The sequence below is a fragment of the Fukomys damarensis genome, unplaced genomic scaffold, assembly GCF_012274545.1.
Source record: "Fukomys damarensis isolate Sample0158 unplaced genomic scaffold, DMR_v1.0_HiC HiC_scaffold_14, whole genome shotgun sequence".
Lineage (NCBI taxonomy): Eukaryota > Metazoa > Chordata > Mammalia > Rodentia > Bathyergidae > Fukomys > Fukomys damarensis.
In genome coordinates, this window is record NW_022900926.1 from 8,469,760 (window position 1) to 8,484,745 (window position 14,986).

Here is a 14,986-nt window from a genome sequence, read left to right on the forward strand (position 1 = left end):
GTTTGCAAGGCAGGCCACTGAACTGCTGAGCTAAATCCCTGGCCCCTGAGTATTTTAAATCACTCTTTGATAACAATTATTTTTCCTTAAGTCAATCTTAACAGAAACGAAGATAACACATGGTAAATGAGAAAATGAACTCTGGACAAAAAGAAAAGAAAATGGTGAGCTGTCATCCTATCTTAGATTGGTTTGCTCAGAAACTAAAATATAAATTTATTTTCAACTGCTTAAGTATTGGAAATAAGAGCTACAAAAATATGCACATTAAATAAAGATATCCTAACAATGAAGAAATACATACAGATTTTGCCACAAAAGAATGGAAAATGTGAATTCCACATCATAGGTTTTTCTTTGGGTTTTATCTGTTAAAGTTTTGAGATTGTTTTTTCCTTGGCACTGGTCAATTCTTGAGTCTCCTGGAGCTCACCATGGAACAGCTTTTCAGAGAGAAGCCTAGACTTTCTCTTCGACTTAAGTTCACTGCCCAGGGGAATTTCTTCATGTCTTGGTATCACTGATGTTTTTTCATTTTTGAAGATTTCTATAAGTAAAGGAAAAATCAGATGGGTAAATCAGAATATGTATTAGAAACTACCAGGAAGGAAGCTGCCTGCTTTTAAATATTATTTATAAGACTCTCATGCATGTATGTGTTTTGAGAAATACGTAGAAGGAAAGTGAGAAGAACACCCTACCCAAATACAAATAAACAGAAGAGATATAAATTCCTCAGATACAGAGTAGTTATTTCTACAAATAGGAGACAATACTTTAAATTTGTAAAGTGTGTTTTAATTGACAAAATGCTCTTCTTTGCAGGTAAGTTCATCCTGATAACAACCCTGTTTTATGGATAATATATGCTAGGAAAATAAGGGCAAAGTAAAACTGTGACTTGACCAACATTCACACAACTAGTGATGGATTGTAAAGGATTTGATCTAAAAATATCTGACCCTAGAACCAACACTCTTTGACTAGATCTGCGGAGTAGAACCCAAACCTAATGAACTTCTAACAACTACAGAAAGGAAAACTAAGGTAAAGCAGTTGATCTCAAGCATACTGTAGTTCTGTAAGGCTCCTGATTAACATATTCACAGACCTGACTCCAACACAGAGCTCAACAAACTAATGAACTGTCAACTAGAGCACAGGAATTCTGTCTGTCTTCAGACGATGCACTTCACTTCCGCCACTGTGGCTCTACAAAGCATGAGGATGAGCGGCATGAAAAGCCATATTCACAGGCCCTACAACCCTGGAGAGGTACAGAAAGCCAGAAACCTCTGGCGCTCTCTCATAGTTCGACTGTAGTAAAGATTTGTGAAGTGCTCATCGCCTGGACTAAGACAGGATCCCTCGGTGGCCTTTGCTCCTGAATAGTCATCAGCCAGGGACAGATTGCTTTCCTTCTGTCTTAGGCACTTCCCCATCACTAAATGCAATACCTGGCACCCGCGATGTACAGGGTGAGAGGTTTATTCTGGCTCACGGTTTCTATCCATGCTGAGCTGGCTCCAAGGCACAGAAAGCTGGCAGAAGGGCCTGGTGGAAGAGAAGTGTGCTACTCATGGCAGCCAAGGAGGCAGAGGGACGGGAGGAGCTGGGACAAGAACACAGCTTTCTAGGTCTGACCCCAGGGACCACCTCCAATCCAACTCTGCCTCCTAAAGGCCCGCTCTCTCTGGCCTTGAGAATGGAGGGAGCCACTGAGCACAGGGCTCCATGACCCAGTCGCCCTCCGAAAGCGTGAGACCTTGGCGGACATTTTAGACCTACACTGTAACATCTCCCCTCTCCTTTCCTTTCTTTCTTCTTGCTTCTTTTTCCTTCCCTCTTTTCTTCTTCTCTCCCTATTTCCATCCCTTTTTCTTCCTTTTCTCTTTCCCTTCCTTTCTTGCCTCTATTCTGTAAATTCTTTTTCCTCCACTTTGCTGTATGACTTATTACTAGTCACCTAAACATAGGGCCCTCATTTCTTTACCTTTAAAAATAGGAATAGGGGAAGGAATAACAATGCCTGTTGTATGGATAGGGTTGTTCCGATGGTTAAATGAGTAGATGAACGTAAAGAGCTTCAAACTTTCTGACCAGCTGTTAGCAATTTGTATAATATGTGTGCAACACAAAGAGAAAACATGCACGTTAACGATTACTGCAGCTCTCACAAAGTGGTAAGGAAGACTGCTGAGGTCAAACCAGGATGAAATATTGCTGTACCTTGATTCACGAACTTAACCGGTTTCACAATTCTGGGGAAGATCACTGCATCTGTGCTTGTGTGGGGTAGATGGCCACAGTCCTTCTCATCACTCGATGTGCAGTTCAAGGACAGAAGCAAAATTTTGCCCAGTGCTTCTGTCCCCGAACCAAATTTGGGGACAGAAGCACTGGCGAACTGAGCATTACGGTAGATTTTTCCGTATATCTCCTTAATGGCCTGAATTGGTTATGCGTGCGTGGGCGTGTGCACATGCACACATGTATATCAACATCTCCCATTAGTGCCGGTGAGCTGTGGGCACTGGAGGAGGTTAGTGGCCTGATGTGCGAGGTGGCCAGGGCCTCATGTTCTTGTGGATTTCAAGACCTCTGATCACAGTCCACTCTCCCAACTGTCTTACATTTTAGATATCTCTTATGCCACAAATAGTGATACTGCTATCCCTTACCATCTCTGAGTCTTTATCTGTGAAAAAAGAATATAGCAATATTCCTTCCTTGTGGTGGCATTTTTCATGGTGAAGGAAGATAAGGGAAAATGAAATAGATATAGTGCAATACAAAGAACCAGAATCTCAAGACCTAGATCTGATTCCTGAGTCTTCAACTCACTGGCTGTGTGTCCCAAGGAATCCCTAAGTTCCATTTCCTTACCAGGGACTGAGTTTTGATAATAATAACTCAATTATAGAGTTGAGAAAATATCAAATGAAATAATGGAGCTGAAAGTGCTTTGTCAAACATGAAGTGCTTCAGAAATGTTACCTGCTAGTAGCGTGTCATACCCACATAGAACTGTTATGAGCCTATAGCAGCAAACGTCCATCTGTCACACTGACAGTTATTAGTCTCTGTGTGCCCTGTCAATAAGCTGATGTAAGGTAGTACACAGTCAAGCAGAAGAATGGAAAGTGAGGTTGTTAGAATAATTGTACTATTTCAGAATGAAATAATGGGATTTAAACGATGTTAATCTTAAAAGGGACTCTACAGATCACTCTGCTGCAGTAGTTCTGGCATAGATGTATACTGTAAATAACCCCGTGCTTCCTGGTGGACAGTTAGCATGGGGACAAAGATGTCTCACTCAGTAGGAGCACTGTTCTTTACTGTGTTCATTTTCAAGAAAACTATAAAATGTGCAGGAACTGTTTTTGCCAGCAATTATGTGGGTTTTAAAATGCAAATTGATTTAAAACCTTTTACTTTGGGGGCAATCATCACTCATTTCTTTCGAAAATGTCACACGTTTAACAGGGACATAATGTTTCTGAATTTGAATTGACTATTCCCTGAACCAACTGTTTAGCTGATAAAATGAACTGAGAGGTTTGGAGTCATATGCACTCTGTTCCTCAGAGCTCAAGGAAAACTCCACCCACAGAAGAACCAACATAGATTGGAGTTTGGCTTGATTTTTCTGTGTAACAACAACAACAAAAAAAGGTAAAGAAATGTCCTTCAATAGTCAGAATACCCATTTTAGTAAAATTTAAAAAAAAAATCTGTCATTCAATTCAAAAAATGAAGTTATAAGCCTAAAATTAGGTGAATAATTCCTTGAATGGGAAGATCAAAATGAAAGAAAATCTCCATTTTCTCATAATTAGAGAAGTCACATAAAGTGTATCTAAAACTGGTTTATATTCTCCAGAAAAGCCAATTCTTCCTACAACATTAATTTATATCAGCTATTCACACCTCCCTTTTTCTTTTCTTTTTTATCTTATTGAGTTTATTGGTACTTTTTAAGTATATAGCACAGTTACATTCCTCACTGGGATCTTGTACCTTTACATGTCTTGGTTCTCATTTTTTCCCCATACCCTGACCTTCCTTTACCCTCTCCACCCTCCCCTATTTACAAGGAATTTGTTTCCATTTTTCCTTTGCTCATACTTCCTCTTGTCCCTTATGTCCTTTCCCCTACCCTTCCCACTTCCCCTACACCTTTAACCCTTTTCTTCCTATTCCACATTATCGGTTTTACAATTTGTGTACAGTTATACAATTTGCACTTTTAGTTTTTCACACCAGAGAAACACCTCCCTTTTTCTGTGGAGGATTTTGGGAGCCAGACTCCTAAATTGGCTCATTCTGATGTAGAAGAGACGGGGTGGCCCCAAGCCATCCACCTCCCGAGGAAGAAGCAACTGGGTTGTAGTTTCAGTCGGTTCCCCACTTCGCAATGGACTCTTTCCTGCAGATTTCCACCTGGGCTCTCATCCTCTTGTACACGTACCAACCCTCTACTTTCCTTTCCTTAGCACCCTTCTTCATTAAATTGTTTGCTGAGACTGTATTCAAATGACAGATATTCATAACTGCTGTCTTCTCCTTCTCATTTGCTGTCATTAAATGGATATTGCACCATTTTTCAGAGGTGAATCTCGTATTTGTACTCCTGGCCACTGTTTTTATAAACAGAGGTTTGATAGGTTCCTTCCGTTATCTGTCAAGTACTGAACAGGAGTCTGGGGTTCATTTCTTTATTCAAGAATCATCAATTAAGGCCCTAGCTTGTGCCAGACACTCTCCTAGAATCTGAAAATGGAACAAGCTGGTTACAATTCCTGTTCTCGTGGCGTCCCTGGGGGGCAGTGACCAGCTATCTAAATAGAGAAGGAAAGTGCAGTGTATAGAGTATGTAGCCCAAAGGAGACCGGCAGTCCCACACCATAGTTTTGTAATTTCAGATGAGGGAATTAGGGAAGGAGCACAGATGAGCTAGCCCCTGAAGTGGGCACTGGAGGACACCGAGCTGGAAGTCACAGGAATCTGGGAATTATCCACTTAGAGGAAGCAGCCTGTGCACCCTCAGGGCGCAGGGCCTCTGGATCTCTCAGGAACAGCTGAGAGGCCTGTGAAGAAAAGTGCAGTGTGCACTGGGAGATTGGGAGCTGAGGGATTCGTTTCTCGATGTGACTTAGGTTTCAGTTGGGTGCTCTGGGAGTTAGGTTTAGAGTGGACACTCCGGGTTGAGAGCCGAGAATAACTGGGACCCATTTGATAGCAATGGGCATGAAGAGAAATGGTTGCATTCCAGACACCATTTAAAGATAAAGCCAATCGGATTTTCTGATAGAACAATGCGATGGCAACTGATCACAACGTTTCTACTCCATTCCCTAATGTGTTCCTGGGTCCCCAACATCAGAATCACCTTAGAAATGTGTTGAAGTAGATTCCCGGGACACCTCTGAGTAAAACCTGTGAACCTCTGAGTAAAACTCTGTCATTCAGAAGTCAGTAAGGTTTTTCTCTAAAGAGCCAGAGGGCTGAGGCAAGAGGATCACACGATCCAGCTAGGCTGGAGCAGAGTGACTTAGCAAGATGCTGTCTCAAAAAAGGCAAAAGGCGGTCATGTAGCTCAGTGTAAAGGCCCTAGGTCCATCCAATTTACAGTATCACACACACACACACACACACACACACACACACACACAGCCGGATAATAAACACTTGTCCTAATTTCCCAGCTTTTCTGATGGAGCACTGAAGCGATTACATACAATTTGTAAATGAATGAACATGGTCCTTTCCCAGTGAAACACTATATAGAGATATTAAAACTTCAATATTATAAAATATTACTCTATTTTTTAATTTTTAACAACTTAAAAGCAATTTTAAAAAAAAAAAAAAAGAGGAAAAGAAAAGACATTCTTAGCTCCTGGGCTTTACAGAGTTGACCCACAGGCCAGTCTGCTAACTCTAGTTGGAGAACAAGTCCTAAAAGTGTGTGTTTTTAACATGTGTATTACATGATTTTTTATGTACAAGAACTCTTACATGAGGCATGCATTTTTATTTTAATTTCAAATAGTTATTGAGGAGAAAAGTGACATTCTTTGAACTGAAGCTCAGCTTGGTGTTGTCTGGCTGTGAAGCAAAGCCCAGCTCTGACTGTTTGCAGTGAATGCTGGTCCTGTCCAGCACAGGCTGAGGAGGAAGTGCAGGAAAACAAGAAAGAGTTGCTTTGCCCACGGAGCTGGGTTTATTTTTCCTTTCAGTGCATTATATGGTTTTGCTCTCGTAATGAACATTCTGCGGGTGAGATCTCCCATTGGTGAAGGTTGACGATGGAGATTTTCCACAAAGTGCACATGCTGCAGGAAATAAATTAATCTCACGGGAAGAGGAGGGGTGACATTGACAGAGAACACAGTGCTGCCTAATAGGAGCTGATATTTCTGAACTGCTCAGAGTGAAAGGACTGCAGATGTCCTTGCAGTTCATTCGCAGGTGTTTCACCCTCCTGAGAAAAGGGTTACCGTAGACTGAAGAGCCATCGTGCAGTGTTTTAAGGTGTCAGTATTTCCGAGTCAGGCAGCACTCCCTAGAAATTAGGGGGTGGCTCTCCAAATATTATTGTTATTGTTGATTATATTATTAAAAATCTGCATTGATATTAAGCAGCAGGATAAAACAATATCATACTGTTTATGAGTGACCAGAATTGAGGAGCTTGAAGGCTCCAAAAATAAAGAATAAGGGCACTGAAAGTCTAATGGCCCTAATTAATCAACACACGTTATACACGTGTATTGGAATAGCATGGAGTAACCCACAAATATGTACAAAAGTTTAAAAATTTTTAAATTAAGTATTTTATTTTATTTTAAAAATAAAAACAGAACTACCATATGGTCTGACAATAAAAAATAAGAAAAATACCAGCTTTTTTGATACCAGTTTTAAATATCCAATACTTTAAGTGATAGTTTTTCTAGTCTTTGCAGTAAAAATAATTATTGAACTTAGAATACTATCTAGAATAACTCTGAGTTTTTGAGCTTCACTTATTAAAATTGAGAAAAAGCATGTATTTTAGAATAATGACATGTAGAGTACTTGTTTCTTCACAGAACACAATTCCTTATTCAACAGAACTCTGTAATATAGAATCTCTGGGCTGGGGATTTAGCTCAGTGGTGCCGCACCTGACTCTCAAGTGCAAGGTCCTGAGTTCAATCCCTGGTACTGGAGGAAAAAAAAGTCTACTAATTATATATATAATTAATGTACATTAATCAATATATAATTAATTATATTAATTAATCTTATAATACACACACACACACTCCCCATCCTATTTATGAAAGAAATCCTGAGAGGGCACTGACATGCTTTATTTTCCTTCATGGTAGTAAAATCTGAAGTTTGTGTTAGACACTTAGTTTCAACTAAGGCTCAATGCAAAGAATTCTTTATAACTTCCTACAGATTCATTCTTCACTAAGAAGAGAGCTTGAGCCCAACCAGTCCAAAGCTCTGTGATCTCAGACTCCACTGCAAAATCCAAAGCTCTCAGAATGAGGTGGGTGTGAAGAGTTCTTGATCTACCCCTGCCCTGGTGGGAAAGGGAAGCTTTCAGAGATGCAATGGCTCGTGTGTTGTGTTCTAAGCCAGCGTTCTCCTCACTGGTTGGCCAGTCTACGTTATGAAGGACACGTGGTGGTAGAAGTAACTAAAGATTAGGGATAATCCAAAATTGAAGCTTCAAAAGGAAAGAAGTTGCCTTAGCAAGAGACAGGAGAGCATCCAATTTCCTCAACAGAGAACACTTATGTAGGGCAAGAACAAAAGATTGTACTGTGCTTTCTGGCAGGGGTTTTAGTTGCCAGCAGGACTTGAAAAGGCAAAAGGAAAATGGCCCCGTTTGGCTGGCAAAGCCCTAGAAACAATTAACTAGTGACTGACTTAATCACTGATCCTGCTCATGACTGAACAACAACTGACTGCCTTTGCCCGTCACTGAAGGAGGCCACCTTGTCCAGCACTGCCCTCTCAGGGACAGCTGCATCTGGTGACTGACTGATGTGGGGTACAGAGATCTGTCCCCAGCTTACAACGCTGCAGAGCCCGGAGTTCACTTCGATCCACTCAGATCTCTTCTGTGGCTGCGCCTAGATTCACCTTCTCCCTCCGCCCAGACCAGTTCTGTTTTCTGCCTCAGGTGTTTCTCCTGACAATCTTTCCCAATCATCTTTCCTTATGCAAATCCGCCCCTGGGGGACACTATGGCCACAAACAGTTTAGCACAAGCATTTCCACTCCACAGATTTCAGCTACCCAAAGCAGCTCTTCCACTGAGTGAGCTGTGCTCTGGCTGAGCTATTTCTGCTGAGTCCGTGAGAGGGGATGGCCTCTCACGTGTCTCCACAATCAGGATGTTTCTTTGGCTCGGAAATCACCGACACCACTGAAGATGGTTTCTCAGCCCCTCTCACACCCAAAGCTTTCACAGTGACCATCAAATCCCCAAGAGAATGCAGTTCTCAAAGGAAAAACACGATAAATTCAGAGACTGGAAGAGCTACAACATGAGCCACAGCCAGTACTTTGTAGAGATATTGTAGCAAAACAAAAGGTTTCCTTAGTAATCAACACATAAAGACGCAGTAGTTAATTCAGTAGTTAATTATTATAGTAATGACCTAACTGGTGTTTATCATGTACTATACTTTCACCAATTTGATCTAATGTAATCTTCAAAACAGCCTGTAGTGTACCACTATTAGCAGCTCAATTTGACAAAGTAATATAGAGACACTAACAAATTGCTCCCGGCACAGTTAACAAGAGAGGGAGCCAAAAATGTAAAGCAAGCAGTCTGATTTAAGACGCCAAAGATCTGAACTCTACCTTTAAATCACCGATTCATGCTGCTCTCAGAGAACTATACTCTTAGTTATTTATGGACAAAACAACACACAGAGCTAATGGTAATGTTCCCACATAAGAGATGAATCTCGTCAAGCCACCAGAGGGAATTCAGGACCTAAAAGAGAAGGTCCTCTGTGAGTCCTGGTGAAACATTGTCATCAGTCTCTTATAGAAAGGAGTTCGGGCTGTCTGCACTGGTCTGGAGGCAGCTCATTATGCTGTGGTTACAGGGGAGCCAAGAGTTACCACACATTCATGCCCAGCCATTCACAGCAATCTCTCTAGCTGTTTACACTGGCTATCTGGATAAAGAATTTCTTTAATTGTATTACCACATACATATCTGAAAAGGTTTCATCTCATCTAACCAAAATAATGAGGTTATACTGAAGGAAGGAGACCTGAAAGAGCACTCTTACCCTAAATAAGACTTACAGAGGTTTGTGGTTTGGTCAGTGATAGGCTGTGAGGTTCTGCCAGTCCCCTTCTCACTAAAGAGAACTTACGATATGGCTACAGAATTATGTCCTTTGCAGGTAAATGGACAGAACTAGAGATCATCATGTTGACCAAAATAAGCCAGAGTCAGAAGGACCATTACGTGCTTTCTCTCATATGTGGAATCCAAAAACGAAAATGGTATGGAAGTAGAATGTAGACTAGTTAGAGAGGAAGAAGCAGATATGGGGACCACTAGGGAGAAGGATAATATGGAGGGTGAAAAACCAAGATTCTTACTGAAGTTATTGAGGTGAAATGGAGTCGCTATACTCCACTAAGTCCAGCAGCAGGTTACAAAACAGCATGATGTGGCACCAAATTTTATTCTTAAAGTCCAATCATGTATTAGATTCATCAATAAATTCTCTAGAATGGTGTTCACTTAACCACATTAACCTGTCTTTGTGAGGGAGATGTGGAGCTTATTTTCTTTTTGTTTAAGAGAAACTTTTGACTTGGGCAATAATAAAAATGTTTCTCAGGGGAAGAAATTAAGCATTGCTCCAAGCCTGGGAGTGATGAGTATATTAATCAGCTTAACTGCAATTATCATTTCACAATATTTCAAAACATAATGCATACACCTTAAGCATATTATCAGTTGTACTCAACTAAAATGGAAAAATAAATAGATAAAATGGTGCCGGAGGAAGCTTTAAAGAAAAGAAGAGGTGGAACAGGAGGAAGAAGGAACTCAGAAAGAGTCCCATTTACCCATCCTGAATTCTGAGGAGAACCGCGCATATCAGGGAGAGCTAGCCACACCAACCACTGTAAATGTTAAGTCTGACACCAATTAGCCTCCAGCAAGAGCACATACATTATATGAGGGCTTAAAAGTTTAAAGATTTTTCAAATTTCTGCTCCACGTTTGCAGTTTTATGTGTGGAATTATCATCCAATTATACCTCATAATCAAGAAAGGCTTTGTTCTTTATCGAATCTACAGAAGGAAATGTAATAAAACATTGCCCAAGTGTGCACGTGGGGTAACTTTTAAGTAAATGCATGCTGGAATTAACCTAAGAAAGGAGATTTTGTTTCATGGTCTTGAAGGAAGTTACAGAGTGCCAGCGCCTGGAATCAGGATTCCAGGTCCAGGTCCTTGCTGGGATTCAGACCAGGTGCTGACGCGGACCCCTCCTGGGTCTGCCTCTTTCACTCTGGCTGCAGCGCACACAGAAGGGAAGATTAGATAACGAGTCTCCCTGCGATCAAAGCCCAAACTTTGATCTCAGGAGTTGTGTTATCTGGTATGTTTTAGGAGCCATGATCTTAAAGAAAAAAAAAAAGTTGCCAATGAATTAATAATGGCCTGAGACTCGACACGCTGCAGCGATTTTCACTGCAGTGGTTGTTTCTTTTATAGTCACACTTGATTAGTATTTGAAAAGTGGAGGAATTGCTGTACGCATGGTTTTTAAAGCCCTTTACAGAATTTCATTTTTATCACTCAGAGAGAGTCAATGAACAGGTAATAAGAAAAGCTCCCTGGGATATTTTTGTAGGAGTGTCAGAAGCCGGTAAGCCAACTACATGACAGAACTGAGATTGTACAGGCAGGGTCTGGAGCAGAAACACTTCAGAGACTTTATATCTAGTATTTTGACTTTTCCCTGTCCTTGGAGAAAGAGTGTGCTAGCTACAAAACCAAGTAAGGAAAGGAAAGGAACAAACCATATGCTTAAGAATAATTACAATTTTCATACACACTCAAGGTGAAGTTTCAAAGGTAAAGCTTAATAGAAACTGAAATGGTTTGTTGTGTCTGAAATATTGCTGAAAAAGAAAATTCTTGTTTCCCTTGCTAACTCATCCCAGATTTCCACCGTATGGGAGTCAGTCCAGGCACCTAATGTGAATGCTATCAAGGCCTTCACAGTTTCGCTCAGTGAGGATGAAAAATATCAGATCATCCTCACTGTGAGCCATCATGATTCAAGCCTGCATTTGATCACTCATCTGATGCTTTTGAAATTAAAAAAAAATCTCAATTATTTAAACATCTTTCTCTCTCTTTTATTTTTGAGAGAGGGTCTCTCTGTGTAGTTCAGGCCAGCCTTGAACTCACAGTAATCTGATCCTCCTGCCTCAGCCTGCAGAGTGCTGGAATGACAGGCATGCAGTGCATCACTGTGTTCAGCTAACCCTCTCCTTAAGCCATAACTCCTTCTTGTTTATTCTTTTAGCAAGACTATCAGAATATATTATAATGACAATACAGTCACTCTCTATGGGAAACAGTAATGTGGCCACAGAAACCATAAATGAGGGGAAATTTTTAATAATGCAAAACCATGGGCTCCCTTCTCGTTACTGGAGTGCTGAACGTCACGGTGCTCTTGACTTCACTTCAGTGAGGTGTGCAGGGGTGACAGGCACTTGGCCGGAGCCACACGTCCCAGCTAATGGTTAGGAAGAGCCTGCGTGCTGCGCCTCTGCCAAGGAAGCCCTGAAGCCCGCTCTGCGGCTGGGTGGGCTGTACTCACACTGGGCCGGCAGCCTCGGGGCTCTGCGCTTGCTCCTGTCTCTCGCGGTGTCAGGCACATCATCCTGACAGCCATCAGGGGCTCTTGGTTCCAGGTCAGCTCGGCGCGAGAGTGGCTTCTTGGCCGCGTCTCCTCTGTGACTCTGAAATGACACAGGCCAGATCAGTGGGTCTCAGAGCTAAGGGACCATCCAGAACAAACGCTTCCCAGACGCAGCAAGTCACGTCTGGGTGTCTGACAGAACACTCTACAAGCCAAAACAGGCTACAGATCACATCTTCCGCGGTGAATTCTGGTAATCTGCTGTGGAGTTTTCTAGGTAATCTAAGTGGCTAGAATAAGAAGCTGCTTTTAGATGTAAACTCATCTTCAAAGACATAAATGTTGGCAATATTTTAATGTACATTACTTTCTTTTTTAGATCCCTTTGTATTTTTTTGTTTTTGTTGTTCCAGGGATTGAACTCGGGAACCTTACACTTTCGAGGCAGGCAGTGGAACCACTGAGCCAAACCCCTGGCCCTTACTTTCTTTGTTGAGGGCTATAAAATTAGTTTTCACTTAGAACAGTCTTACACAGTTTTTATCCCTATGGTTAAATAATCTCAGATTTTCATTATATATTAAATAATCACATTGTTAAAATGAAGACAAGGTGCCACTGTGCATTTTTCTATACTCTTTATACCAGTCACATCATAACACCTACTCCAAATTTATGCACATTTTTATCAGCATTATGCAAGTTGGACAAAGCTTTTTTAGTCTATTTAAGAATAATAATTCATTGTAACAATAAATTATTAAGCTAGAGCATCTATAACTTGTCTCCTATAAGAGGCATCATATTTTGGACATCATACTGACACACTGTACACTTCAAAGAATCACCAATCAGGGCACGGTGGCGCGTGTCTGTCTCTGGGAGACGGGGGCGGGGAGTCACAAGTTCACACCTAGCCTGAGCAACTTAGGAATTTATTGAGCCCGTTTACCAAAGTAAAATACAGGAAAAGGGATAGGGATATAGCTCAGTTAGAAGACCCTGGGTTCAACCCCTAATAGCACAAAAAATTAAGAAAAAATATTGTTAGAGAAGAGCCTAATTAGAAAGATCTAACTAGGAAATTGAACGTCAGCACTTCATTTCAAATCCAAACTCAAACTAGAAATTTATCATTTTTTGTGATTGCAAAATATTTGAAAATTTATTGTCAAAACTAGCCAGTCAATTTTGGCTCTTCACACTGACCACCGTGATTCCCCAGAGGAGAGGATAATGAGCACCTTTCCGTCAGATTCCCTTCCACAGACTTATTATAGCATTAAATTCATTAAGAGCTTGATCTTATGGAATCAAAGGCTTTCACAGCTTGGGAAGGGCAGAGTCGGTGTGATTAAATAATTCCCGCGCTGAGGGGATGAGCAGGGTCCAGTCTGGAGCTGCTTTCCTCCTCCCCGTGACTCACGCTCCGGCTTGCAGTGGGTTCTACCCATGCTGCGCTCGCGCTGTCGTGAGACCCCGAGGGGAGCTCAGATCTGGGTGGAGAGGCCGAGGGAGAACAGCAGAAATGGTTACCCGTGGAGAGGAAGCCGAAGCAACCAGTGACTGGAAGAGCCCGGATTGAGGGGAGCAAGTCCTGGTCACCGGAAACCAACGCAGTTCAGCTAAACGCCAGCACGGAACCGAAGTAGGTGAGACCGAAGCTGGATGCTGAAGGGTTTTCCTCCAGGACACGCAGTACTGTGTGGCCATAGAAACCGGCACCCTGAGAATCCCACATAGTGAGTGTGTTGAGTCAGTACCGACCTATGACCGACTCAGACACTAAGTTGTTCAAGTTGTCTAAGCTGAGAACTGAACTAGAAAAGGGTAGGTCGATTATAGATAATTATCAAGGTCTCTTTTCTTTCCCTTCCCTTCTTTCTTTCCCTTTCTTCCGTTCTCCATTCTCTTACATCCCCTCTTCTCTCTCTCTCTGAAGTAAGGTCTCACTGTGTAGTTAGTTCAGCATGGATTGAACTCACTATTTAACCCAGACTGACCTCAAACTCACAGCCATCCTCCTGCCTCAGCCTTCCAAGTGCTGGGATTACAGGCCTGTGCTACTACACTCGCTTGTTCTTTCTTTTCTTTCCTTCTTTCTTCTTCTTTGTTATATTGGAGACTGAATCCGGGGCTCTTTCCCACTGACCTACATTCCCAGCCTTTTTATTTTTTACTTTCCTTGTTAAATTGCCAAGTTGCCAAGACTGGCTCAAACTTGCTAGCCTCCTGTCTCAGCCTCCCAGAGTGCTGGGATTACAGGTATGTGTCACCACCCCTGGATCCAGATTCATTTTATAATGACAAATGGTGGGATCCGGATACTCCATCAGGGACAGTTCAAAAGTTTGGTGCTTGAGGATTGATATTAGCTAGAACTAAGCCATCACACTTGTTAACATTTGATTCAGTCAAAATCCAAATATCATGAGTCCACCACACAGCATACGTTTTTAGATTTACTATCAGGCCAATTTCATCACATAGCTTTTGGAAAGAAACAAGTTCAACCATCATATAAGAAATTAACTGTTTTTAAATTAGACATCTTTGCCACATATACTAATTTCAAGTTATCAGATTGATATTAAATCATAGTTTCTCAGGATTGAGCAATAAACCAGACGAAAGAAGGGATGTAGCATTATGATTTTTTTCTTCCCAGATTCAATTTTAAAATTAAATTATTTAAAATGTTTAGGGAAAAATCTAACTGTTCATGTGATCCATGTGTGTCATGAAATACTCCGCAATGCAGTGAAGAAGTACTGAATGAAAAAAGAAAAAAACTTAACCTGAAACCTTGGCCATGAAAGCTTATGGGGGGAGAAATACCACTTGATCAGAAGAGGTCCGTGGTTACAGTCTCTATTCCTGGTGCCAGCCGCTGGCACAGTGGGCATTGTCGGAGCCCGTTAGTCTTCAGACATGAAGAACTCACATGGCCGGAAGCCATCCTGCAGCGGAGTCTCCAGTTCAGCTCCGTCAGATTTTCCAGCCTCTCCTTCGCTTGGTTACAGCCTGCCTCCTTTTTCCCATCTCTGAAGTTA

At 41.6% G+C, this 14,986-nt stretch overlaps 1 protein-coding gene across 2 annotated transcripts in view; it reads right to left on the reverse strand.

Moving 5' to 3' along the window:
- Positions 1-364: 364 nt before the first annotated feature.
- The window catches only part of Themis (thymocyte selection associated), a 194,413-nt gene continuing 179,791 nt past the window's right edge, over positions 365-14,986 (reverse strand). For both annotated transcript variants that reach the window (XM_010625734.2, XM_019207686.2), the window contains 2 exons: positions 11,892-12,033; positions 365-547 (listed from right to left, as the gene is read on the reverse strand). In XM_010625734.2, coding sequence (XP_010624036.2) covers positions 546-547; positions 11,892-12,033 — 144 coding nt within the window. In that variant the 3' untranslated portion in view covers positions 365-545. The remainder of the gene's footprint in view (positions 548-11,891; positions 12,034-14,986) is intronic.